Source organism: Numenius arquata, chromosome 23 (genome assembly GCF_964106895.1).
Source record: "Numenius arquata chromosome 23, bNumArq3.hap1.1, whole genome shotgun sequence".
In the NCBI taxonomy this organism is placed as follows: Eukaryota; Metazoa; Chordata; class Aves; order Charadriiformes; family Scolopacidae; genus Numenius; species Numenius arquata.
This window is the reverse complement of record NC_133598.1, coordinates 6,423,074-6,444,886: the sequence shown is the minus strand read 5'-3', so window position 1 is coordinate 6,444,886 and position 21,813 is coordinate 6,423,074. Positions and strand designations below refer to the sequence as shown.

The following is a 21,813-nucleotide window of genomic DNA, read 5'->3' as shown; positions in this document are numbered from 1 at the left end:
TTGGCTTCTCACAGCAAGGAGCGGTGGGATCCCTCCCTCTGGCCTCATTACATGCCTCTGATTGACCTGGTTTTAATTATAAAAGTAAAAATTCATCATGGGGAGAACTTCTGGGGTAGTAGGTGACTCCAGAGTTCCCGCACAGGCGAGGCTGTACCTCCCGCATCCCCCAGTCCCAGTCCCCAACTGGGATTATCATAATTGGCAAAAACACTAAAAAGCTGGAGTCTCACTTCCCCTTTTCTGGGTGGAAATTCCTGTTTTTTCCCCCTGCAGAGCGCTGCCACCGCTCCCTTCGGTGGGGACATCACCCGGGGACTCACCTTTTAGCCCGAGAAAGGCCCGACGTGAGGTTGTATCGTAGTCACGGGCCACGTCAGCCCCGGTGGACCAGTGCCTCCGGTCGGGTGACCACCCTGCAGTTTTTAACGATGCTGCGCCAAGGTCAAAAGTGTTTAACCCCCAAGTGGTACAAACCTTTCCGTGTGTGTGTGTGTGTGTGTGTGTGTCCCCTAAACTTGGGTTTGCGGCACCGCGTTAACCGATCTGGGCCAGATCGTCCTTAAAAATAGCTCCAAAACCAAACCAGCCCCCCCCCCCCCCTTTCAGGTTTGCCCATCAACTACTTCCGCAGAGCCGTTCTCCGTGTTTACCCGCTGATTTTCCCTTGCTCTCCGAAAGGAGTATCTCTGCGTGATGGCGAAGGCAGAGCTGGGGGCACGGGCTGCTGCTCATCCCTCGTTTTCAGTGGGTTTTTCCCGTTTTACCACTGGGAAGGGTTTGTGTCGGGCTCGGTTTTTGCCGCACGAGGTTTAAACGCAGCTGGGAGCCAGTTGCCTCCAAGCGAGCGTTATTACACACAGGTCACAAGGGTGGGCAGGGCTAATCAGTGCGACCGGGGACAAAAAAAAAAAACAATGTGAATAAATTAAAGTTTAATCTCAAACTTTAAGGAAAAAAAAAAAGCATTCTAGGTTTTTTTCACTGCTGTTTTTTAAATAGGAATTTTAAGTCCTCTGTGCTTGTCTGTTTGCTAGGAGCAGTTTGAGACACTGTTACTGTTTTGAAATGCATGCATGTTACAAGATGAGTCTCCAACCAGAGAAAAATAAAATTAAAACTTTGTGTACATCTGTTCCTTCCCGCTGTCCTCTCTCGAGCGTTCGACTCCATGAGGTACGTGGTCGTTTTAAAGTCCTACATTAACCACAACCAGAAAAGTCTTTATACGCACCTGTAAAACGGGGGGTTTAGGTAAGAACTGATTTTACCAAGTCCTGGATTTGAGAATAAATGAGATTTGGCAAGAAAAAGCTAATACTGCCACGGTGTCTGAAGGAGCTGCTGACTCCCTGGGGCGCAACACACACGTCTGGGTGTGCTGAGGGAGATCAGCGTGGGTGGCTCAGAAAGAAACCTGAACTCTGCTACCGTGTAAAACCCAAGCTCCTTCCAACAGCTTTAGAGACGAGAACTTAATGTTGGTGTTCGGACTCAAAAAAAAAAAAGGAAAGTTCACTACAATAGAGAGTTTTATTTAAAAAAGTTCCAAGCAGACTGGGGTGTGAGACGTGTGAGCAGATGCTGGGCTAGTCCATGCGAGCCTTCAGGGTCCTGGTGGTGATCTTGTCTTTTTCACTAGAGGGAAAAAGAGAAAACTATCGGTAAATCTGCATTTAACGCCTCCACACAGATTGTCCCTTCGTTAGGAAGCTGCAGCGTGCGCAGTGTTTGTTTGCTGGTACAGAACAGGGTCATCTCAACTTGGAGGTGGCCGTGAGAGCTGGGTGAACCCCATCCCCTGGGAGGCTCAGGACGCAGCGGCGCCCCCCAGGCTGCAGGGACACGGCCCCACCAGCAGAACAACCTGCTTCGGAGGTCGGTCTGGAAGTTAATGTCGCACCCAGCTGTGGTAAAGAGCATCCTCTTGGCCAGTGCTACCCAGTCACACCCCTAAATACTGCTGGGAAGGCTGCTGGGAATCCCTCTGCAGCAAGAGTCTAACTCGGGGAGTAATTTCCTGTGGCTCCTGCAGTTCCAGCAACAGCCAGAGAGCAGCCACAAGAAATACACCCCAGAATGGATAAAACATTTCTGAGGATGCTGCTGGAAGGGAGCGAGGTTAGGGAGACCCTGGAAACCAACGCCTTAACTGTCTTTAACACACAGCTTGTTAAATTCTACCTCTGTTCCGTAGGGGAAGGGAGCAGCACTTACATTACGTGTACTACCACGCCCATGCCAGAGATGGCATCTCTGTCCACTGCGTTCAACATGGCCTGCGAGATGGTTTCGAAGAGGTGATCGGGTTCCTGAGGAACAGAAGCTGGTTTAGTTGGTGTAAAAACTGAGTATCAAGTCATCAGATTTTGGTTCAAACCCCAAAGCATCATCCAAGATGCTGCAAGATTTTTCCCCGTGGGCTGCTATAAGCTACAGCCTCTTTGTTCTCCTGAGCTCCTTGGAGAAGAACCAAAGGATGGAGCTTTTCACCCAACCCACGTATCTCAGTTTCTCCGGTTACGAGCAGGAGGCTGAACCCCAGAAGGGGAGCCGAGCCCGGCCACCTCACTCACCATGTCAGGCTCCCAGAGGGACTCGCACATGCCGTACATCTGCTCGGAGCAGGTGCCGCTCACCACAAAGTCATCGGTGACCATGGGGCAGCCGATCAGGTCTAGGGAGCAGATGAAAGGTTCGTGTGTTATGGGGTCCAGCCCGGCAATGACCGGTTCCGTGTAGTAAGGTCCAAACCTGTGAAGAACAACATGGCGTTGATGGAGTTCCACATCCCACCTACATGTCCACACAAGGAGAACATCCCCCACTGATGCTTTTGGTGGGAAACCTTTCAGGTCAACCTCCAAGCACCCCGCGATGGATTTAGCACGGCAAACGGATCACACTTGTACTGCCACAGGATTATTTTAACAATACTCAATATTCTTCTGCAAGGAGGTTGAAGAGAACATTGTCACTGGATTGAACTCTCCTTTTGCCACCCCACAAGTAGGAGGAGCCCTCCTCAGCCTCCCACCTCCCAAAAATCAGATCAACTCCAGCAACCGTAGCCTTCGCTGACAAGGAAACAGCGAGCCCCTTGTTTGACAGTTACCGTCTCTCGTACAGCAGATTGGAAACCATGCTCATAAAGGTCTGAGGTTTGATCTGTCTGCCTTCCTTCAGCTCGTAGAGATTCAGCCTGAACTTCAGTCTCTGGGCACTGCAAGAGATGAGAATCAGCGTTAGAGCAGAAGCAGATCCCTTTTTCTTTCATCTTCACCCAGGTCTGAACTGTTCTACCGCGCGCTGACAGACACCAGCTCCTGACACGTGCCTGAGGCAGGTAGGAATTCCAGACGCAGCTCCTTTTATACTTGAAAGTTAATAAGTTTTAGTAGTGATGCCATCTTAAATCACACGCAGTTTTATTTAAAATCTCTCAAGTGAAGGGCGACCAAGAACCCCAGGGAATTATTATACCCCCCCTCACGAATAAGCAAAGACATTTTTGCGCAGCGTAAACTGCAACTTATTTATTGTAAATATGCCTCTTACAGGCTCGGTGTGGGAGCGGGCGGGCAGGAGTCTCACTTACACCGTCTGCACATCCGTGGCCAGTCCTGCCAATCCAATATACAGCCTTTCTCCCATAGGGAAAATCTTCTGGAAGTCTGTGGTCACCATCTGCGCTTGAATCCCAAACCGCCGGTCCGCCGCAATGGCCACGCAGTTCTTCCCCTTCATGGCCATTACGGCCCCGCCGTTATATGACATAATAGACTGGAAGAGAGAAGGGCAGCAGGTACCGCCGGGGCTGCGGGATGCGGTTTGGGGTGCAGCCCCCCGCGCCGGTCCCTCGGTGGGGCTGAGGGGGCCTACGGGTACCCCCCTCCGCCTGGCCCGGCCCGGCCCTGCGGCCCCGGGGCGGCGGGGGGAGGCCAGCACCGCTCTCCTTGCCGTTTTGGCTTTAATTTTTCACTCGTTGCCCCCCCGCCTGCCCCCCGAGGGTGGCTCAGGGCCGCTGCTTCCCGCCACGGCCCGGCCTGAGGGAAGGCCCACGGGGACACACCACCGCGGCGAGAGGGGAAGGCCGCCGGCCCACCCGCGGGCCGCATCCGGCCGGGCCTAGCTCCATCCCGGAGCCGCCCCCCGGCCCCAGCTCCATCCCCGGGACCCCCGCGGACCGCCCCCGGCCCCGTCCCGGCGCTCACCATGGCGCCGGCTTCACGGACCCCGCTCCACTGCCCCGGCCGCGCCGCGCCCCGCCCCCGCCGCCCCGCTGCTCCCGCCTCCCGCCGCCTCCCATTGGCGGCCGCCGCGGCCTGCCGGCGAGACGCCGCTCGCTATTGGTGGATGGGCCCGAGGCGGGGCGGAGCTGGTTGGTTGGGGCGGTGGGGAGGGAGGAAAATGAAGAGTCATAGTGAGCGGGGCATGCCGGGAAGGCGGCGGACTGTGCGGGAGGGGCTGGAGGGAGGGGGAACAGCTGGATGCGTCGGGATGCGCAGCTGGATGTGCCCATAGGGATGTGGCACAGCTGGAGGGACAGGCAGGACACGACACAGCTGGAGGGGCACGCAGGACACAGGACAGCTGGATGTGCCTATAAGGGCATGGCACATCTGGAGGGACATGCAGAACATGGCACAGCTGGATGTGCCCATGGGGATATATCACAGCTGGATGGACAGGCGGGACACGGCACAGCTGGATGTGCCCATAGGGATATAGCACATCTGGAGGGACATGCAGAACACGGCACAGCTGGATGTGCCCATAGGGATATAGCACAGCTGGAGGGACAGGCGGGACACGGCACAGCTGGATGTGCCCATAGGAGCGTGGCACAGCTGGGTGTGCCCATGGGATATGGCACATCTGGAGGGACATGCAGGGCATGGCACAGCTGGATGTGCCCATGGGATATGGCACAGCTGGAGGGACATGGCACAGCTGGATGTGCCAATGGGGGCACAGCACAGCTGGAGGGACATGCAGGGCATGGCACAGCTGGATGTGCCCATGGGGGCACAGCACAGCTGGCGGGACATGCAGGGGCACTGCAGAGGTGGCAGGCGGGTACAGCCACCCCATCGCTCCGTGGCGCTGGGGGGGGGTGTGTCCCCGAGGCTGTGACCCCTGTGGGGCACCCACATGCCCATTCCCTGCGTGCCCGTGGTGAGGCCGGAATCACGGCAGGGTGGCCAGGCTGGGACCTGCCCCCCCAGCTCAGCCCTGGCACCTTCTGTTGGGCGCTGGGAAAAGTTGGCCAAACCTGGCTGAATTCAACTGGAAACCCCGGGAAACGCAGCCCGCAGCGCCCCACTACCCAGAGCCCTGGGGGGGGTCAGGCCTCGTGCACCCACCGCCCGCTTTGGCGCCTCTGGGACTGGGGGACAGAGCCCTAAACTCGCCCTGTGGGGCCAGGGACAGCGGGGCTCCTCGGAGGGGAAATAATCCCTTTGGGAAGTGCCGGCACGTTAAAGTCACTCCGGAAAGTCACTCCATAAAGCAGCGAGTCCCGGTGCATCCCGGGGCGGGGAAGGGACCTGGCGAGTGGCCGCGAGGGTGTTTTTTTTATTCAGAGAGCCATTGAAAGGGGGATTTGCGCTCTGGATTTCCTTCCCCATCCCCGCCCGCCAGCTCTCCCCTCTCCTGCAGGAGACGGGATTAAATGCTTAATTTCGGGGAGTGATGTCGTGCCAAAGGGAAGGAGATCCATGTGTTTGGAACCGCGCTCGAATACCCAACAGATCGGCCCGCCTGGTTTCAATGAAACCCACCCCCCCCCGGCCCGTGCAGGGGCTGTTCATCCCCCCGCGACCGAGGCCCGAAGGCACAGCCCGACCCGTGGCCGCTGGTTTTTTAAGGCATTTTCCGCTGTAAAAGGGTTTTCGCTGGGATGAAGCCAGAGGCCGCGCTCCGTCTGGTGGGAACACCCCGGGGGGAGAAGGGGCGGCAGAGCCAGACGGGAATATCTCTCCGGGCGGATTTCGGCAGCGCTGGCTCTCCCCGGGGGGGCGGGGGGTAAGAGGGGGGTGATCCCCACTGGGCACCGCTTCTCTCTCCGCTTTCCCATCGGGATCGTGCTCTCGGATTGGGAAAACAGCAGCAATTCCCCTCCCTGGCCCAGCCCTGGCACCGGGGGCATTTTGTGGCTCTGGGTTTTTGGAAACAACAGGGATCTTCCCGGCACGGCTTCACGCCCCACGTCAAAACATCCACTTCGTTATTGCTGGAATGAAAATAAAATCCAGGCAAGCGGGAAACGGGAATAGATTTTACAAGACTTTGGAAGCGAGGGGAACTTCAGCAAGGCGGGTTTTGGACCCCCTTCAGCTTTTTTGGTTTTTTTTTAAGGCAAAATACGGGCTCTGGGTGGAAAGAAGCTTTTAAGGCTCTGGTCCATTTTTAATGTCCCAGCGTGCCCTTTTGCTTATGGGAGAAACTGGGGAGCAGGGGGGGCCACGGGCTGAGCAGAAATGGTTCTGTTCACACTGGGGGCCAGTTTCCCCTTCGCCCAGCGCCTTGGAAAGAGCTGGGAGCCCACGGGGGGGGCACCGGGGCCACATCCTGCCCCTTCCCACCTTCTCGCCGTCCAGCTCAGCCTGGGCCTGAGGGCGAGGAGCCCCCCAAGGGGAGCAGGGAAAGCCCCCCCCCCCAAAAAAAACCACTGCACAGCTAAAGAGCACGGTGAAAAAACACCCTGCTCGCCCGCACCGGGGGCTGGGACCGGTCACCGCCGTTTGTCGCCCCCTCGCTATGTCCATCCTCGGCCGCCGCCTGGAAAAAATGGGGAGGGGGGCAAAGAAACGAAGGGAAAAGGGTGGCCCCGCACCGTCCCTGGGTGGGCTCGAACCACCAACCTTTCGGTTAACAGCCGAACGCGCTAACCGATTGCGCCACAGAGACCGCGCTGGGATGTTTGTCCGCGGCCGCCGCACTCAACCGGAGCATCCCCGGTAGCGGGTACCGGGACCCCGGGTATCGGGACCGGCACCGGGACCCCGACCTCGGCGGGGAACCATTCACGGGGCCGCAACCGCGTGGGCCGAGGGGGAACTCGCGTGGGCGCTGCGCCCCGCCGAGGAGCCGGTACCCCGGGTGTACAGAAGCCACCGCGGTCGCACCGGACCCACGGGGGAGCCGGGGACACGCACGGGAACCCCCCCGCCGCCTTCCGCCGCGCTGAGGGGGGGGGGGGGGGGGGGGCTGCGGGGGATGAGCGGCCGCCGACACGCGTGGGCGCCCCGGCTGCCCGCATCTCCCCCTCCCCCCCAAGCCCCCCTGAGCGCCCCGCAAGGAGCCCCCTTCCCTCCGAGCGGGGCCGGGGCCGCCGGAACGGATGCCCCCGGCCCTACGGGACCGGCCCCGCGGGGGAAAGCGGCGCCGTGAGCCCGCCCGCTCCGCTCCCCTTCCTTCCCTTTTCCCCCTCCTTTATTTTTTTCCCGCTTTTTCTTTTTTCCTTTTTTCCCCTATCTCCTTCCTTTTTTTCCTGCCTTTTTTCTTTTCCTCCTTCTTTTCCTTTTTTCTTTCCTTCCTCTTTTCCTGCCTTTTTTCTTTCCTTCCCTCCTATTCCCTTTTTTCCCCTTTTCTTCCCTCCTTTTCCATTTTCCCCTTGCTTCCTCTAATTTCCCTCGATTTTTCTTCTCTTTTTTCTCCCCTTCCCTTTGCTTCCCCTCCCGCCGCGGGTCCCGCGGGCCCTGCCGAGCCCCGTAGGCAGCGGACCCCCCACCCCGAGGGTCCCGGGGAAGGTCCCGCGGGGCCCGGGATGCCCCCCGTCGCCTCCCGGGTGGGAATTCCTCCCATTTGGGGCCGAAAATGGCCTCAGCGTCGGTGGTGGGGGGATCGGGGGGTCGTGGGGAGTTCCGGGGCACCACTCGAGCGGTGTCGCGGTGATGGGGGGACACGGGGACCCGTTAACGGAGAGATGAGCGGGGCACCACCGCCCCGGCTCGGATTTTGGACCTATTCCAGCGGATTTTAGGGCGCTCTCCTTTCCTCTCTGAGCACAACGTGGGGGGGGGGGTCGCGACGGGTGGGGGGCGGCAGCAGCGGGGCCCTCCGCAAGCATCGCGGCACCGTCGCGGCGGTGTCCCCCGGGGCGGCGCCGGTTGCGGGGGGGGGAGGGGGGGGGGCCGGGGCGGGGCGGCGGGGGGCGAGGGGGGGGGGGGACACCCCCCCAATCTCGGCCCCTCACTCCCCTCCTCCGCAACACCCCAAAGGAATGAGGTCACGTGAGGCGGGGCGGGGCCTGGCGGCGGCTGGAGGAGGGAAAAATATAAAAAAAAAAAAAAAAAAAAAGGAGGAAAAAAAAATAAAAAAAAAAAAAGGAGGAGGAAGGAGGGAAAAAAAAAAAAAAAGGGAAAAAAAAAAAACGAGCGAGAGAAAAAAAGGGCCCCGGCCGCAGCGCCGCCGCCGCGCCGAGCCGAGCCGCGCCGACCGGGGGAGCGGAGGGGCGGCCGCGGGGCCGCCGCTGCCGCCGCCACCAGGTAGGGACGCGGCCCCGGGCCCCCCCCCCCCCGCCCACCGCCGCCGCCGCCGCCGCCGGGCCCCGCCGCCGGGCCCCCCCCCCCCCCCCCACCCCCCCCCCCCCCCCCCGCGCCTTTTTCTCTCCGCGTTCAAGATGGCCGATGGCCGCCGCCTCCCCCCGCTTTGTGCCGCCGCCCCGCTCCTGCCCGGGGAGGCCGCGGACACCCCCACACCACCAACCACGGCGGGCACCGGCGAGGGGCTACGGAGCCCTGACAGCCCCGGCTCCCGCCGCCCCCCCGCCGGGCCCGGCGCGGCGTGAAGCGGGGCAGTGCGGTACGGCGGGGATGGGGGGGGGGGGGGGCGGGAAGGGGGGGCGGCGGCGGGAGCCCCCCCGGGGCGGGCGGAGGGGGCCGGGCCGGGCCCCGGGGCGGGCTGTCAGCCGGCCCCGAGTACAAAGGGCTGCGGGACACCGGGAGCGTCCCGGTCCACCGGGGCTGCCCCACCCCCGGCCCCAAATTCTGTGTTCGTCCCCCCCCCCCCCCCCCCCGAAATAAATAAATAAATAAATAAATGAAGCGGGAGCTGCTCGCCGCGTTGCAACCGGGCACCCCCGGGACACGACGCGGGGTCACGCGTGTCCGTGCCCGTGGTGTGTCCGTGCCCGTGGTGTGTCCGGTGCCAGGCGGGTGTCACGCACCGGGCGCTGCCGGGCGGACACGTCCCGCCGCGGGGACGTGTGTGTGTGTGTGTGTGTGTGTGTCCTTGTGCGTGCACGGGTGTGTGGACACGCGTGTCCGCGTCCTCCCCGCCGTGCTTTCCCCCTCCTTCCCCGCTGGTTCGCCCCCCGGTGCCCGCGTCCCGCACCCCGGGAGGGGCGGGGGGTCCCGTCGGGGCGGCGGGCGCTGTCGGGGGGGGAGGGGGTGCGGGTTCACGCTCCGCCGCCTTTTTTGTCGTGTGTCCCGGTGCGTGGGGGGCCCGCGGCCACCGTGCGAGAGAGCGGGCAGTGCCGGGGGGAGCCGTCCCGGTTTATTTCCCGGGCCCGCCGCCGCCGGTGGGTCCCGCGGGGAGGGGGCGGCCGGTCGGGTCCAAGTTACCGGTGACTTTCAAACGTCCTTCCCCACCCGTGCCTGGTCCGGGGGGATTTTGGGGAGGGGGGGGGTGTGTATGTCACCGTGCCCGGCCACCGCCCAGGGAGACAAAAGACCCCGAAAGTCGGGGCCGGGGGCGCGGGGGAGCCGGCGGCAGGCGGCGGGACCCGTTCCGGCGGCGGGGCGGGGGCAGCGGGTGCCGCTGGCGGGACGGGGCGGCCCCGAGGGCTCCGGTGGGGCCGGTGCTGCGGCCGGCTCCGGTGCCCGGCCGAGGGGGTGGGGGGGTGGTCCGGGGCTTTGTTCGCCCCCGCGGCAGGAAATCGCCGTTGTTATCACCCGGTTTATTAGAACCGGTTTGCGCCGGTGGCTCGGGCTCCCCCCTCCCGCGGAGACCCGGGCCGCCATTGGCGGCTGCGAGCACCAAAAGCAGCCAAATCCACCCAAAACGCAGCCGTGGGTCCTGCCGCCCGGCCTGGGCAGCTGGTGCCCGGCGGAGCTGCCCGCTCCCCCGCGGGGGTCGGTGCGGGAGCCCCGGGGCTGGAGACCGCAGCACCCCCCCACACCCCCCCCCCAGGTATTCTCCTGGCCGGGGAGAGCCTGGAAGTGGCCCCCCATCACTGGAGGGCTGGGGGCACCTGCCCGGGGACAGCGAGGTGCGGGGCACCCCGGGGTGCCCACCCAGGGGTGGGAGCTGAGACTGGGGGGGGGGGCTTCCCAAACAGCCTGGTGCCCCTGGCCCCCTCTCTGCAAGGAGACCCTGGGGCTCAGCTTGGCCCCTGCCCCTCCAGCACAGGGGTGTCCTTGAGCTCCTTGTCCCCGTGGTGTCCCCATTCCTGCAGCGTCTCCATCCCTGTCCCCATGGTGTCTCCATCTCTGTCCCCGTGGTGTCTCCATCTCTGTCCCCATGGTGTCTCCATCCCTGCAGCATCTCCATCCCTGTCCCTGTGGTGTCTCCATCCCTGTCCCCGTGGTGTCCTCATCCCTGTGGTGTCTCCATCGCTGTCCCTGAGGTGTCCCCGTCCCTGCACACCTTCCTCTGGGGGGACTCCACGGCGGCTGAACGGGATGAGAGACCCAGACTGGAGCCTTGGAGAAGCAGGACAGGGAGCGAGAGGGACAACGTGGCCCTGGGGTTGTACAAACACACCTGCAGGCACCGCTCCATGCACAGCCCCGCACACACACCCCCAAAACCACAGCCTCGCACACACCGCCCTGCACACACACACACACACACACACACGTGCACCCCGGTTGTTCCCTGGGCACAGGGTTCACCCTGTTCCTTGCCTGTTTTGCCTTTGGTGGCTGTTTGGTTGTTGCCTGTCGGGTGTTGGCAAAGGGCCTGGCCCGGTGTCAGGCGGCTGGTGACACCGCTCCACGCCTGACCCCCTGTGAGCGCCTGTGGTGAGGGTGTACGTGTGCACCTCTGTGTGTGTGTGGGTGATATGTGCGTGTACGTGTAGTATGTGTGTACACACACACGTGTGTGTGTGTGTCTCCCTGGGTGTGGGTGCGTACGGGTGTTGCACCCTCGCGCTGCCATCGCGCCCACGCTCGTTGACACAAACCCAGGGTTTCTTCTCCCCTCTCCCCCCGGCCTCGGATGGTTGTAATAATATTCTGGCTCCTCTCCAAGTATCGGGGTTGCCATGGAAACAATAAAACTGCAGCGATTTCGGGCCCCGGCTCCGCCGTCTCCCATTGTAGAGGTGGAAGTGCCGGAGGTGGCAGGCGGTGGTTCCCTGAGGGTCTGCGCCCCGCACCCTGGGGGGACGCTGCCCGCGCCCCATGTGCACCCCCGGCCGTGCACACCCACACGCGCAGGTGCTGCGGCCGCTCCTGGCCGCGGGCAGGTGGCCAACGCCGGACTCGGGAGTTTCTATAGAAACGGGGAGGCGGTGGCTGAAAATGCCTTTTCCATCGAACAAAACAAAAATACACTTTTGTGTGTGTGTGCGGGTGTGCACAGCCCGGGGAGCTGCAGGCAGGGGGCTGGCTGACAGCGGTGATTTGTCCCCTCTCAGAGGCGTCTTGGCATCGTGGGGACCCGCTTGGGGACCCCCAGAAAGATGCAAACGTGAGGCAGAGGGAGCTGGGCAGAGCCCGGGGCTGGGGGGCTGCGTGGGGAGGTGTGCGGATGCTGCTTGTGCACCCCTGGGGCTGGCGAGGTGTGGGTCCCAGCGCTGCCGGGGCCACGCGTGGCACGTAGGGGGGGTCACCGGGCACCCCCACGCTGCCCTGGGTTTGTTCGTTAAAGGGTGAGGTGGGTCCCGTGGGTCCCGTCCTTGCGTGAAGTGGCCGTTAAGGGTGGCCCCCGGTGTTTCCCTGCAGGGAGGATCCGCCGCGGCGCTGCTCCAAAATGCACAGGACCACCAGGATAAAGATCACCGAGCTCAACCCCCACCTGATGTGCGCCTTGTGCGGCGGCTACTTCATAGACGCCACCACCATCGTGGAGTGTCTGCACTCCTGTGAGTGTCCCGGGTCCCCGGCCAGGGCCACGCTGCACCCAGGGGTGCCCCGAGCCCCGGGAAGGGTGGCCGTGCCGCACCGAGACCCTCCCGTGGACGGAGCAGTGCCCAAACCCATCCTGCATCCGGCGTTTTTGCGGCACGGAGCTGTGGGGTTGTGGATGGGGCTGGACCAGGGTGGGCAAGCAGGGGTCTGGGCCCTGAGCCCCTGTGGGGACACGGGGGGCTTTGCCGGGCTGGGACAGGGGCTCTGTCCCCTCGTCCGTCCGTCTGCTCACGCTGGGTCTCTCCCCACAGTCTGCAAAACCTGCATCGTTCGCTACCTGGAGACGAACAAGTACTGCCCCATGTGTGATGTCCAAGTGCACAAAACCAGACCCCTCCTCAGCATTAGGTGAGCTCTGGGGGGGGGTCCCCCGCACGCCGTGCCCCCGCCTGGCACCCAGCCCCAGCCCCAGCCCCGTGTCGGCGCACCCTGCGCCCGCTTTGGGGTGCACCCCGGGATGGGGAACGGGGCTCTGTGGCCACCCCAGCTTCATTCAGCCGAGCAGGGACCACGACACCTCTCTGCTCCTGACCCCGCACCCCACGGCAGCGGGGCTTTGGGGTGCCCTCTGGGTAGAAGGGGAACGGGGATGGTAGGAAACGCCACCACGGAGGGGACAGGACCCAGGGACGCCTCCTCTGTGGCAGCGGGAGGGAGCTGGGGTGGGTGGAGGGCACCCTGCGCCCATCCCTGCGCATCCCAGACCACAGACGTCCATCCGTCTGTCCCCGCAGTCCCACGGGGCGCAGTTTGACCCGGGACCGACTCTGCTTTCCGGCTCCCTGCCCTTTCCCCCGTGGGGACGGTGTCGTGTCCCCGTCAAAGGGTGCCCGGCCGCGGTGGCTTCGTGCCGGCTCTGCCCCGGCCCCGCGTCTGCCCGGGGAAAGCCAGACACGTCCCGTGCGTTGTGGAATTGGCTCTGCAGGTGGTTGGCATAGAAACCACCAAAGGCTGCAATACATCACTCGCTTTTTTTTTTTTTTTTTTTTTTTTATCCTTCTGTGTTGGGGTTTTTTTTTTCAGCCTCTTCCATGGAAATCCGTTTCTGTAGTAACACTTTTTCCGCCTTTTCTTTTTTTTTTTTTTTTTCCCGGTTCACTATGAAATATTTACATTCCGGCTCCCCCACGGCTCCCTCGCCGAAACATCCCCCCCCAGCCCCTGCCTGCGGAGACGGCTGCGCAGCCGGGCACGGCGCGATGTCCCCAAGCCCCGGCTGCGGGGGTGACACGGTGACTTCGCTCCCCGCGGGGGGCAGGGGACGTGGGGCACGTGTGTGGGCAGAGGTGCCACCTCAGGGTGACAGGAGCCTCGTCCAGACGTGGTGCCGTGGGAAACCCCGCCGAGGAAGGGTTTAGCTTTCCCATTTTCCCCCCCAAACCGGTGCCGCGGCAGCACCCAAACACCCGCACCCATGGGTGCCACGCCGGGGGTGCTGCCCACGCGTGGCCACCGCGTCGTCCCTCCACCCCCCCCCCGTGGCACCGTGTCCCCCACCCAGCGCCGCCGCCCTGGGCTGAAGGGGGGTGACTCATGGGAGAGCAGCGACCGGCTGGTAATTAAGCTGCCAATCAAAGCGGCAGAGGTTGCTTTTTCATTAGCTTGCTGTAAATTATAAAGCAAACTCTCTGGGTACGGATTATAAATAAAATCGCAGTGGGGCCTCGTGAACCAGAGTGACGTCACCGGGGATTCGGGGATGAAAGACGTGGCTGGGCTAAAAATAATACAGGGTACGCTCATTTGTTTTTCTTTAAAATAAAGGCCTTATTATTAAAATGGAAATAATTGCGGATATAATTTACTTTTCACCAGTCCCACTGCTCTTGCTTTGTTTTTGAGATTCTTTTTTTTCTTTTTTATTTGCCTGAGCTGCTGCTTTTAAATTGTGCCAGATGCTCTGCCTGAGGGTCCCGAGCCCCCGCCTCCCGGCAAAATCCCACTCCCGGCCCTCCGCTGGGGCTGGGGCTGGAGCTCCCCCAGTTCCTCCAGTGCTTCGGAGGATCCTGCCTCGAGATGTCCCCGTTTCGGGGAGTCCTCTCTGCTTTCCCTGAGCGCAGACGCCGTCCCCCCGTCCTCACAGCAGCAGGAGATCAGCGCCTGAACTGCAGCCGAGGCCAAAAATAAAATTGGATGCAAATTAAAACTTGCAGAAACGTTTGCTGATCTTAGATTTTTATTTTTTTTTTTAAGTTCTCAGTGTGTTTTTTTGTAATTGTTTTGACTACTGAAAGGGATCCTGCCCCCCCAAATCCTGCTGTCATCATCCCTATAGCAATTATAAGGATTTTTGAAATGGTTTTCTTGCTTTTTTCTGGAGTTAACCCTTTGTGGTGAGTGTGTTTTCCTGCGGGACAGGGCTGGGGCATCGCCATGGGGCGGAACAGGGATCTGGGGCTTTGTGCCAGGATTTTCCCGGGAGGGAGATGGGGAGAGGCGGCGTTTGGGCTGGCTGGGGGGGGGCACACGGTGCAGGGCAGCTTTGAGCAGCCCAGGGAAGCCGGTTGCTCCCTAATCCAGCTGTTTTCTCTCTCTTTTCCTTTCTTTCCCTCCCCCCCAGGTCGGACAAAACCCTCCAGGACATCGTGTACAAGCTGGTCCCGGGGCTTTTCAAAGGTACAGGCACGGGCAGTTCTGATTATGTGGGTTTGGGGTTGTTTCCAACTCGCTCCCACCCACCGGGGAAGGCGGTCCCCCCCCATTTCACGCTCCCCACGCGTGTCCCTGCCCGTGTAACGGGGAGGGCAGGGAAATCCACGGTGTGAACGGACAGGGATGGGTCCATCCAGATAGAGCCCACCCCGCGCTCCGGCAGTCGGCGGGGCGGGCTGCTGCCGGGGGGAAGGAACCCTGGGAAGCAAAGCTGGGAATTTTACTGGTACGATTTGATTGCTTTTGGTAAAGCCACTGCCCTCCTGCGGGTCTGTCTGCCCTCACCGGTGGGGAGCGGGCACCTGGAAATCCGGGGCTTCCTCCTGCTCCCCTCTTTGCACCCTCGAGCCCCCTTGGTGTGATTTTTCCACCCCCCTTCACCTTCCTCCTCCCTTCTCCCGCAGATGAGATGAAGAGGCGGCGCGACTTCTACGCAGCCTACCCCATGGCAGAGGGTGAGTGTGGGCACCATGGACCCCCCCTCACCCTGGCTGTGTGTCCCCCCCCGTCCTGGCTCAGCCTCTCCCTCCCTCTGCTCCCGCAGTTCCCAACGGGTCCAACGAAGATCGTGGGGAGGTCTCCGAGCAGGACAAGGGGAACCTGACGGACGACGAGATCGTCAGCCTGTCCATAGAGTTTTATGAAGGGTCGAGGTACCGTTTTCTGGCTGTTACAGACTCGCAGAATGCTATGGGTTGGGAAGGGACGTCTGGAGACCACCGAGTCCAACCCCCTGCCAAAGCAGGTCCACCCAGAGCAGGTCGCACAGGAACGTGTCCAGGTGGGGTTTGAATGTCTCCAGAGAAGGAGACTCCACCACCTCTCTGGGCAGCCTCTTCCAGGGCTCTGCCACCCTCAAAGGCAAGAAGTTCCTCCTCATGTTTAGATGGAACTTCTTATGTTCAAGTTTGTGCCCGTTCCCTCTTGTCCTGTCCCCGGGCACCACTGGAAAAAGACTGGCCCCATCCTCCTGACACCCACCCTTTAAGTATTTATAGGCGTTGATCAGATCCCCCCTCAGCCTTCTCTTCTCCAGACTAAAAAGCCCCAAGTCCCTCAGCCTTTCCTCAGCAGAGAGATGCTCCAGGCCCCTCATCATCTTTGTAGCCCTCTGCTGTCCCCTCTCCAGCAGTTCCCTGTCCTTCTTGAACTGGGGAGCCCAGAACTGGACACAGGACTCCAGATGGGGCCTCCCCGGGGCAGAGCAGAGGGGGAGGATGACCTCCCTCCACCGGCTGTTCTAAGCCCCTGCCTGGGTTTGGGGGCTGTGAATAAACTCCCACCCTCTTTTCCCGCTCCCGAGGTGCGAGGTGGTGGCAGCAGCTGCCACAGCCCCTTCTCGGGGCTCGGCATCTTCCAGGGCGCTTGAACGGCCAGAAGAGCACCCAAAACCCAGTCCCTCGTCCTGCATCCTCTGCGGGGTCCCCACATTGCCGCTCCCCGGTCCGGCTCCTTCCCAGGCGGCAGAGCCCAAGGGTTGCCATGTCCCCGGTGCTGGTGGTGGCCTCCCAGGATGTCACCGGCACCTGGAGCAGCGGTTCAGAGGGAGCTGGGGGAGGCGGCAGCCCGGGCAGTGGTTGCAGGGGTGGCGAAGGCAGAGCTTGGCTGGAGGTCACCGGACGTTTCCCCTCGTAGCCCCTCTGTGGATGGCCCTTCTGGTGGGTTATTTTTTCTCTCTCCGCTTTTTTATTCCTCCACAAACTTTGTCCTGTGTTTGCTTTGCTCCCCCCAGGGAGGAGAAGAAAGGGACCGTGGAGAACGGGGACCTGGAGAAGGAGAAGGTGAGTGTGGTGGGACCACGGCACGGAGAGTTCTGTGTCCGGCCACCTCCCGGGCCTTTGGGGTGGGGTGGGGGGACAAGAGGGGACCCCAAAGGGTCTGCTGGAGGAGGTGGGAACTGCCCGTTGATCGCACGGCGGGCTCTCAGCAACGCCTCTCCCCCCCCGTGTCCCCAGAAGAACGGGGTGCGGTTCCTGCGCTGTCCCGCCGCCATGACCGTCATGCACTTGGCCAAGTTCCTCCGCAACAAGATGGACGTGCCCAGCAAGTACAAGGTGAGTGTTTTCGCCAGGCTCGGCTGCGGCTCGAGGACGTTTTGGCCACCCCGTGTTGCGTGCTCCCCCCCCCCAGCAAATACACCGGGCTTTGCTCCTTCCCCAACGTCTCGTCTCTGCTTCGTTGCGTCCCCATCGGGGGGGCTCTGGGGACGGAGACGTCCCTTGTGGCATGTTCCATCTAAACTGTGAATTCTGCCCGTGCTGGGAGCCCCCAGCCCCCCCCCGGCTCTGGAAGAGGCACTCGGGGACAGCAAAGCCCCCATGTCCCATGAGCTCTGGGGGGCTGGTGGTGCCTTTGCCAGGGAAAGGTGACACTTTTCCCTGCGCCAGGTGGAAGTCCTCTACGAAGACGAGCCCCTGAAGGAGTATTACACCCTGATGGACATCGCCTACATCTACCCCTGGAGGAGGGTAAGCGGAGCGGCCCCCTACCCCCCCCCCCCCCGCCACGGGCTTGTCTGGGAGAGAAGCTCAGAAAAGCTTTAGGGGAAGGTTAAAGGCATTAAAAAGCTTAAAAACTGAAAAACTTAACGTTCGAAGAGCTTACTTAAAACATTGGAGAATTTGAGAATGGAAAAAACTTAATGGAAAAGCTTAAAAATTGGAGTCCTTCAAGAAATTCAGCCCCAAATGCACCCCCCCTTCCTTACAAAGGGGTGATTTTTAGGAGGAGGGTAAGCGGAGCTGCCTCCTGCCCCGCTGGGGGCACCGGGGCTTGTCTGGGGGAAAAGCTCGGAGAAGTTTTAGGGGGAGGTTAAAGGCATTAAAGAGCTTTAGAAATGAAAAATGTAAAGTTTGAAGAACTTACTTAAGAACGGAAAAACTTAAGAACTGAAAAACTTAGTTGAAAAACTTAAAAATTGAAAAGTTTAAGAATGGAAAAAACTTAATGGAAAAGCTTAAAAATTGGAGTCCTTCAAGAAATTCAGCCCCAGGTGCCCCCCTCTGTACAAAGGGGTGATTTTTAGGAGGCCGGGGGGGGCTGCAGGTGCTTTTCTAACCCCTTCCTCCAAGGCAGGGCTGGTGGCTGGTTCCTGGCCGTGCCGCCAGCGTGGGCGGCCGGTGATGCGGTGGCCACCGGAGCCATCCTGGGGGTACAGGGTGCCGTGGGGTGCCACGGGGTGCCGCGTGCCATGGGTCTGCCCCCTCTCCCGCCTGCAGAACGGGCCGCTGCCGCTGAAATACCGCGTCCAACCCGCCTGCAAGCGCCTGAAGCTCTCCCAGCCGCCCACCTCCGAGTGCACCAACACCAGCGGCGCCTCCGAGTGCGAGTCGGTCAGCGACAAAGCCCACAGCCCCGCCACCCTGCCCGCCACCTCCTCCTCCCTGCCCAGCCCCGGCACCCCCTCCCACGGCTCCCCCAGCTCCACCGCCGGCAGCGGACCCCCCCCGGCTGCCCCCGCGCTCAACGGCACCTCGAACTGCCACCCGCTGCCGCCCGCCGCCGGCCGGTGCCGCAAAACGACTGTCAACGGCAGCGCGGCCTCCGCCTTGACCTAAACGACGCCAACGCAGGGACTCCTGGCCGGGTTTTATATATCTATATATATTATATATATACATATATAAATATATATGTGTACATAGGGAGAAAAAAAAAAAAAAACAAAAAACAAAAAACAAACAAAATTATACATACTTATTTTCTATTGATCGACCAGATTAATTTAAAATGCAAATACGACACATAAATGTGGTTGACTATTTTTAAATGTGGTTTTGTTTCTTTTTTTTTTTTTTAATTGTTTTGTTTTGTTTTGTTTTCTTTTTTTTTTTTTTTTTTTGTTAATTTTTAACTTATGTAAGCTGCATGCCGGAGCCGGGCCCACGCAGGCGCTGCCGCCTTCCTTGCTCCTTGGTTTTTCTCTTAATGCTTTTTCCCTCTCCTCCCCATCCCTCTCCCCCGGCGCCGGCTCGGAGCGGGACGGGGCCGCGAGCGGGGACTCGGCACAGGTAAGGGCCAAGCACAGGTAAGGGCCAAGCACAGAAGCCAAAAAAAAAACCCCACAACTGCCCCCCTCCCCCCCCCCTCGCGCCCTGCCGTGCCCCGGGGGTGGTTTTTTTCTTTTTTTATTGTGTTTGTTTGGGGTTTTTTTTGGGCGCCAGGTTTGATACCGTGGTGCCCGTGGCTCGCTGGGACCAGTGGTCCGTTTGTTGGCATCGTGCATCGCTCGCTGGCATTGCCCCCCCCCCGGCTTTGCCCTCGCTGGGTGCATTTCTGTCTCTTTTTTTGCTTTCCCTGCGTGGTCTCTGGTCGGTGTTTCAGGCTCTGATCGAGCAAAAACCTCTCTCAGACACTTCCCTTTACGCACAGTAAGTAGGTTCTTTTATTGTGGGGTTTTTTTATTATTATTCCCCTCCCCCCCCCCCCAAGCTTAAAAAAAACTCCCGCTTGCAACGTGGCGGGGAAGGGCCAGCCGCTCCGGGGGCAGGAGCACAACACCCCCTGAATATTGGGGTTTTTCCTTTCCAATGGAGCTGCCCCCCCCCCCCCCCCCCCCCCGGCGTCGAGGGGAGGTTGCACCAGCTTCAGGAAATTTTGGTGGGGGGGGCATCTAAACACCCCTCCCCGCCCCCCCCCCCACTCGGGGGCTGCTTTGGCAGCGCTGGGTGAGTCTGGGGCATCAGATGCTGCTGCCCTTCCCGAGCCCGTGGTGGGTGCAGCACCCAGTTTCGGGGGGGGGGGGGGGGGGGATGACACACGGGACCCCCACACTGCCAGCTCCCCGCTCGCCTCCGCAGCTTCGACACCACATTTCAGAACGTTTATTTCTTTTTGTGGCCCCCCCTCCCGCCCCCTCCTCCTCCTCCTCCTGACACCCCCCCACCCCTGCCCACATTGGGTTTTTAAAAAAAATAAAATAAAATAAAAAAATAAGACTACAGTGCCTTTAGCCGGGAGGCTGCGGTGAGGGGCCAGCGTGGGAAGGTGCTGCCGTGTCCCAGCGGGGAGTGAAGTGGCACCGGTGTCCCCGGCTGCCCCCCCCACCCCCCCACCCCCACCCCGGGGAAGGGACCAGCTTTTTACAGTGACACAAAAAAAAAAAAATAAGAAATAAGCACAGGAGCCCCGGGGGAGCGCAGAGCCCGGGGGGGGGTGGGGGGGTGGGTGGAGGGAGGTTTCTCTCCATCCCTGCCTGGGGAGGGGCACAAATGGCAAAAAATAAGCAAGTGCCTGCAGCACCCGGATGGCCCCCCCCCCGGCCCCGTGAGAACCAAAGGAAAGCGGCACGGAATTGTAGGAACAGCCCGACTCCAAAGGTCAGGAAACGTGGGATGTTGTTATTGTATTTTTAAAATTCTTTTATTATTATTATTTTTTTTATTTTTTGGAAGTACCGCGCCCCCCCCCCTCCCCCCCCCCATCACGGACTGGACGGCAGCACCTTTGCTATAGCACAGCCCCGGGCACTGGGGATGGGGCCCGGGGGGGGGGTGTCCCCGGGGGGATCCCCTTTTTGTTTCTCTCCCCCGTCCCCGGGCTGGATGCGTGTTGGGGGGGGGGGGGGGGGGGCGGGAGGGGGGGGCTCCGTTTGTCTCGACTTTGACACCCCTTTTCTCCTTGTAAATAGGCCAGAATGGACTGGGGGAGGCAGCTGAAGTGCCTCGGGCTGGGGTTTGTGGGGGGCTCTCGGGGGGGGAGGAAGGGGGGGGAAGGAGCAGGGGGGGGGTGGTTGTTTTGTTTTCTGTTCTTTCCTATATGGTACAAACCAAATGGCTCTGTATGTTTGCATCCTGTACGACGTTTTAATGTCCTGTAATATATTCCGATATTCCTATCCCGTTATTGGTTAAACATTTGTATAACTCCACAGCTTTGTGAGTGCAATAAATGCCCCAGACTCTCCGTCCCTCCGCCTGCCCCCCCCCCCCGGTCCCTCCGTCCCCACGGGCACCCCCAGCTCCGACGGCACCAACCCGCTCCTGAAAATCCCATTATCCGGTGGGTTATTTCCGCGCCCCCCCCCCCCCCGCCATGGGCCGCTCTGAGCCTTCGTTATCCCCGGCAGGATAATTGCTGCCCCCATGGTGGGGTGAGGCTGGTTTTCTGCAGCTGGTGGCAGCCCCCAGGGCTCAGTAATTAAGGTTAATTGGGATGGGAGCTGGGCATCTCCCCCGCCCCCCCGCCGCTCCCTCTGGTACCCCAGAGGGCTGAACGCCCCCGTGGGCTCCGTGACCCCCGTGGCTGTGGGGTGCAGCCGTGTCAGGGCCGGGGGGGGAGCCGGGTGCTCTGTACGGCCTCCTCCTTGTGGGTGCCGTCGCAGTAGGGGGGGGAGCGGGTGCGCTTGCACCCACAGAGCCAGGCCGTCTTGTCCTCCTGGGGGGTGAAGCGCAGCGGGGAGATGCCGGGGGCCGCCTTTTTGTGGGCGCCGTCGCAGAAGGGCTGGAAAGAGAAGGGGGAAGAGGTAAAGGGGGGGAGGGATTTAGGGATGCCTGGCTGGGGCGGGGGCTGCGCTGGTGGGGGGGGGTGTGTGTGTGTGTGTGTGTTCCCCCCCGGGGATAAACTTGGGGGGGTACCGCGACCCCTCCATCCCCCCGGCTGTGCCCCCCATCCATGGCCCAGCGCATCCCTCGGGAACGGGGATGCCGAGGGAGCAGCCGGGAGGGCGGCGATGGCACCTCCTCCCCCCGAAAACCCTCCCCCTGGACCAGAAGGGGTCCCCGCGGGGCCGCTCCTGGTCCCGTCCGCATCTCCGGCGCATCACCGGCTGGGGGGGGGGGGGAGCGGAGTTCTCCCCCCTCCTCCCCCCCGCCCCGGTCCCCAGCCCGACCTGGCTGCGGCTGTGCCCGCAGGCGCACCAGGCGTATTTCTTCCCCGCCTTCAGCTCCACCGGGAAGGGCTCCTTGGCGGCGACCACCGGCTGCGGGGGGGCGGAGGAGAGCGAAGGGATGCGCAGAAACCCCGGGGGATCCCGGCCCCGGAGGATACCCCCCCCCATCCCCGCCCCGGGGCGGGGAGCCGCCGCCGCTGCGGCGGCTCTCATCGGTGTCACAAGCGCAGCCGGTCTCAGCAGCAGCAT

General features: G+C 61.4%; 3 protein-coding genes and 1 non-coding gene across 4 annotated transcripts; 1 reads left to right on the top strand and 3 right to left on the bottom strand.

The window, feature by feature from the left end:
• Positions 1 to 919: 919 nt before the first annotated feature.
• Positions 920 to 4,275, bottom strand: PSMB3 (proteasome 20S subunit beta 3). Its single transcript, XM_074162995.1, has 6 exons — positions 4,215 to 4,275; positions 3,599 to 3,783; positions 3,116 to 3,223; positions 2,577 to 2,754; positions 2,218 to 2,312; positions 920 to 1,638 (listed from the first exon to the last, which is right to left on the bottom strand). Exons 1-6 carry the CDS (start codon positions 4,215 to 4,217, stop codon positions 1,590 to 1,592), a joined length of 618 nt encoding a protein of 205 aa, XP_074019096.1. The 5' UTR covers positions 4,218 to 4,275; the 3' UTR covers positions 920 to 1,589.
• A 2,563-nt stretch (positions 4,276 to 6,838) lies between these two features.
• Positions 6,839 to 6,912, bottom strand: TRNAN-GUU (transfer RNA asparagine (anticodon GUU)). Its single transcript has one exon. It is a non-coding gene; the product is annotated as a tRNA-Asn (tRNA).
• A 5,013-nt stretch (positions 6,913 to 11,925) lies between these two features.
• Positions 11,926 to 18,292, top strand: PCGF2 (polycomb group ring finger 2). The gene is made up of 9 exons (XM_074162814.1): positions 11,926 to 12,037; positions 12,335 to 12,431; positions 14,644 to 14,699; positions 15,140 to 15,190; positions 15,280 to 15,388; positions 16,468 to 16,516; positions 16,691 to 16,789; positions 17,123 to 17,203; positions 17,954 to 18,292. Exons 1-9 carry the CDS (start codon positions 11,926 to 11,928, stop codon positions 18,290 to 18,292), a joined length of 993 nt encoding a protein of 330 aa, XP_074018915.1.
• A 2,230-nt stretch (positions 18,293 to 20,522) lies between these two features.
• On the bottom strand, positions 20,523 to 21,813 carry CISD3 (CDGSH iron sulfur domain 3). The gene is made up of 2 exons (XM_074162985.1): positions 21,565 to 21,813; positions 20,523 to 21,176 (listed from the first exon to the last, which is right to left on the bottom strand). Exons 1-2 carry the CDS (start codon positions 21,811 to 21,813, stop codon positions 20,997 to 20,999), a joined length of 429 nt encoding a protein of 142 aa, XP_074019086.1. The 3' UTR covers positions 20,523 to 20,996.

Excerpts from the sequence above, each read along its gene's own strand:
- PSMB3 (XM_074162995.1), bottom strand. Across the intron at positions 3,224-3,598 it reads GCCACGGATGTGCAGACGGT|TGCCCAGAGACTGAAGTTCA; the intron begins GTAAGTGAGACT and ends CATCTCTTGCAG. Across the intron at positions 1,639-2,217 it reads GGCGTGGTAGTACACGTAAT|TGAAAAAGACAAGATCACCA; the intron begins GTAAGTGCTGCT and ends TTTTCCCTCTAG.
- PCGF2 (XM_074162814.1), top strand. The coding sequence starts at position 11,926 with ATGCACAGGACCACCAGGATAAAGATCACCGAGCTCAACCCCCACCTG. Across the intron at positions 15,389-16,467 it reads GAGTTTTATGAAGGGTCGAG|GGAGGAGAAGAAAGGGACCG; the intron begins GTACCGTTTTCT and ends TGCTCCCCCCAG. Across the intron at positions 17,204-17,953 it reads ACATCTACCCCTGGAGGAGG|AACGGGCCGCTGCCGCTGAA; the intron begins GTAAGCGGAGCG and ends TCCCGCCTGCAG.
- CISD3 (XM_074162985.1), bottom strand. The coding sequence starts at position 21,813 with ATGCTGCTGCTGAGACCGGCTGCGCTTGTGACACCGATGAGAGCCGCC. Across the intron at positions 21,177-21,564 it reads GCGGGCACAGCCGCAGCCAG|CCCTTCTGCGACGGCGCCCA; the intron begins GTCGGGCTGGGG and ends TTCTCTTTCCAG.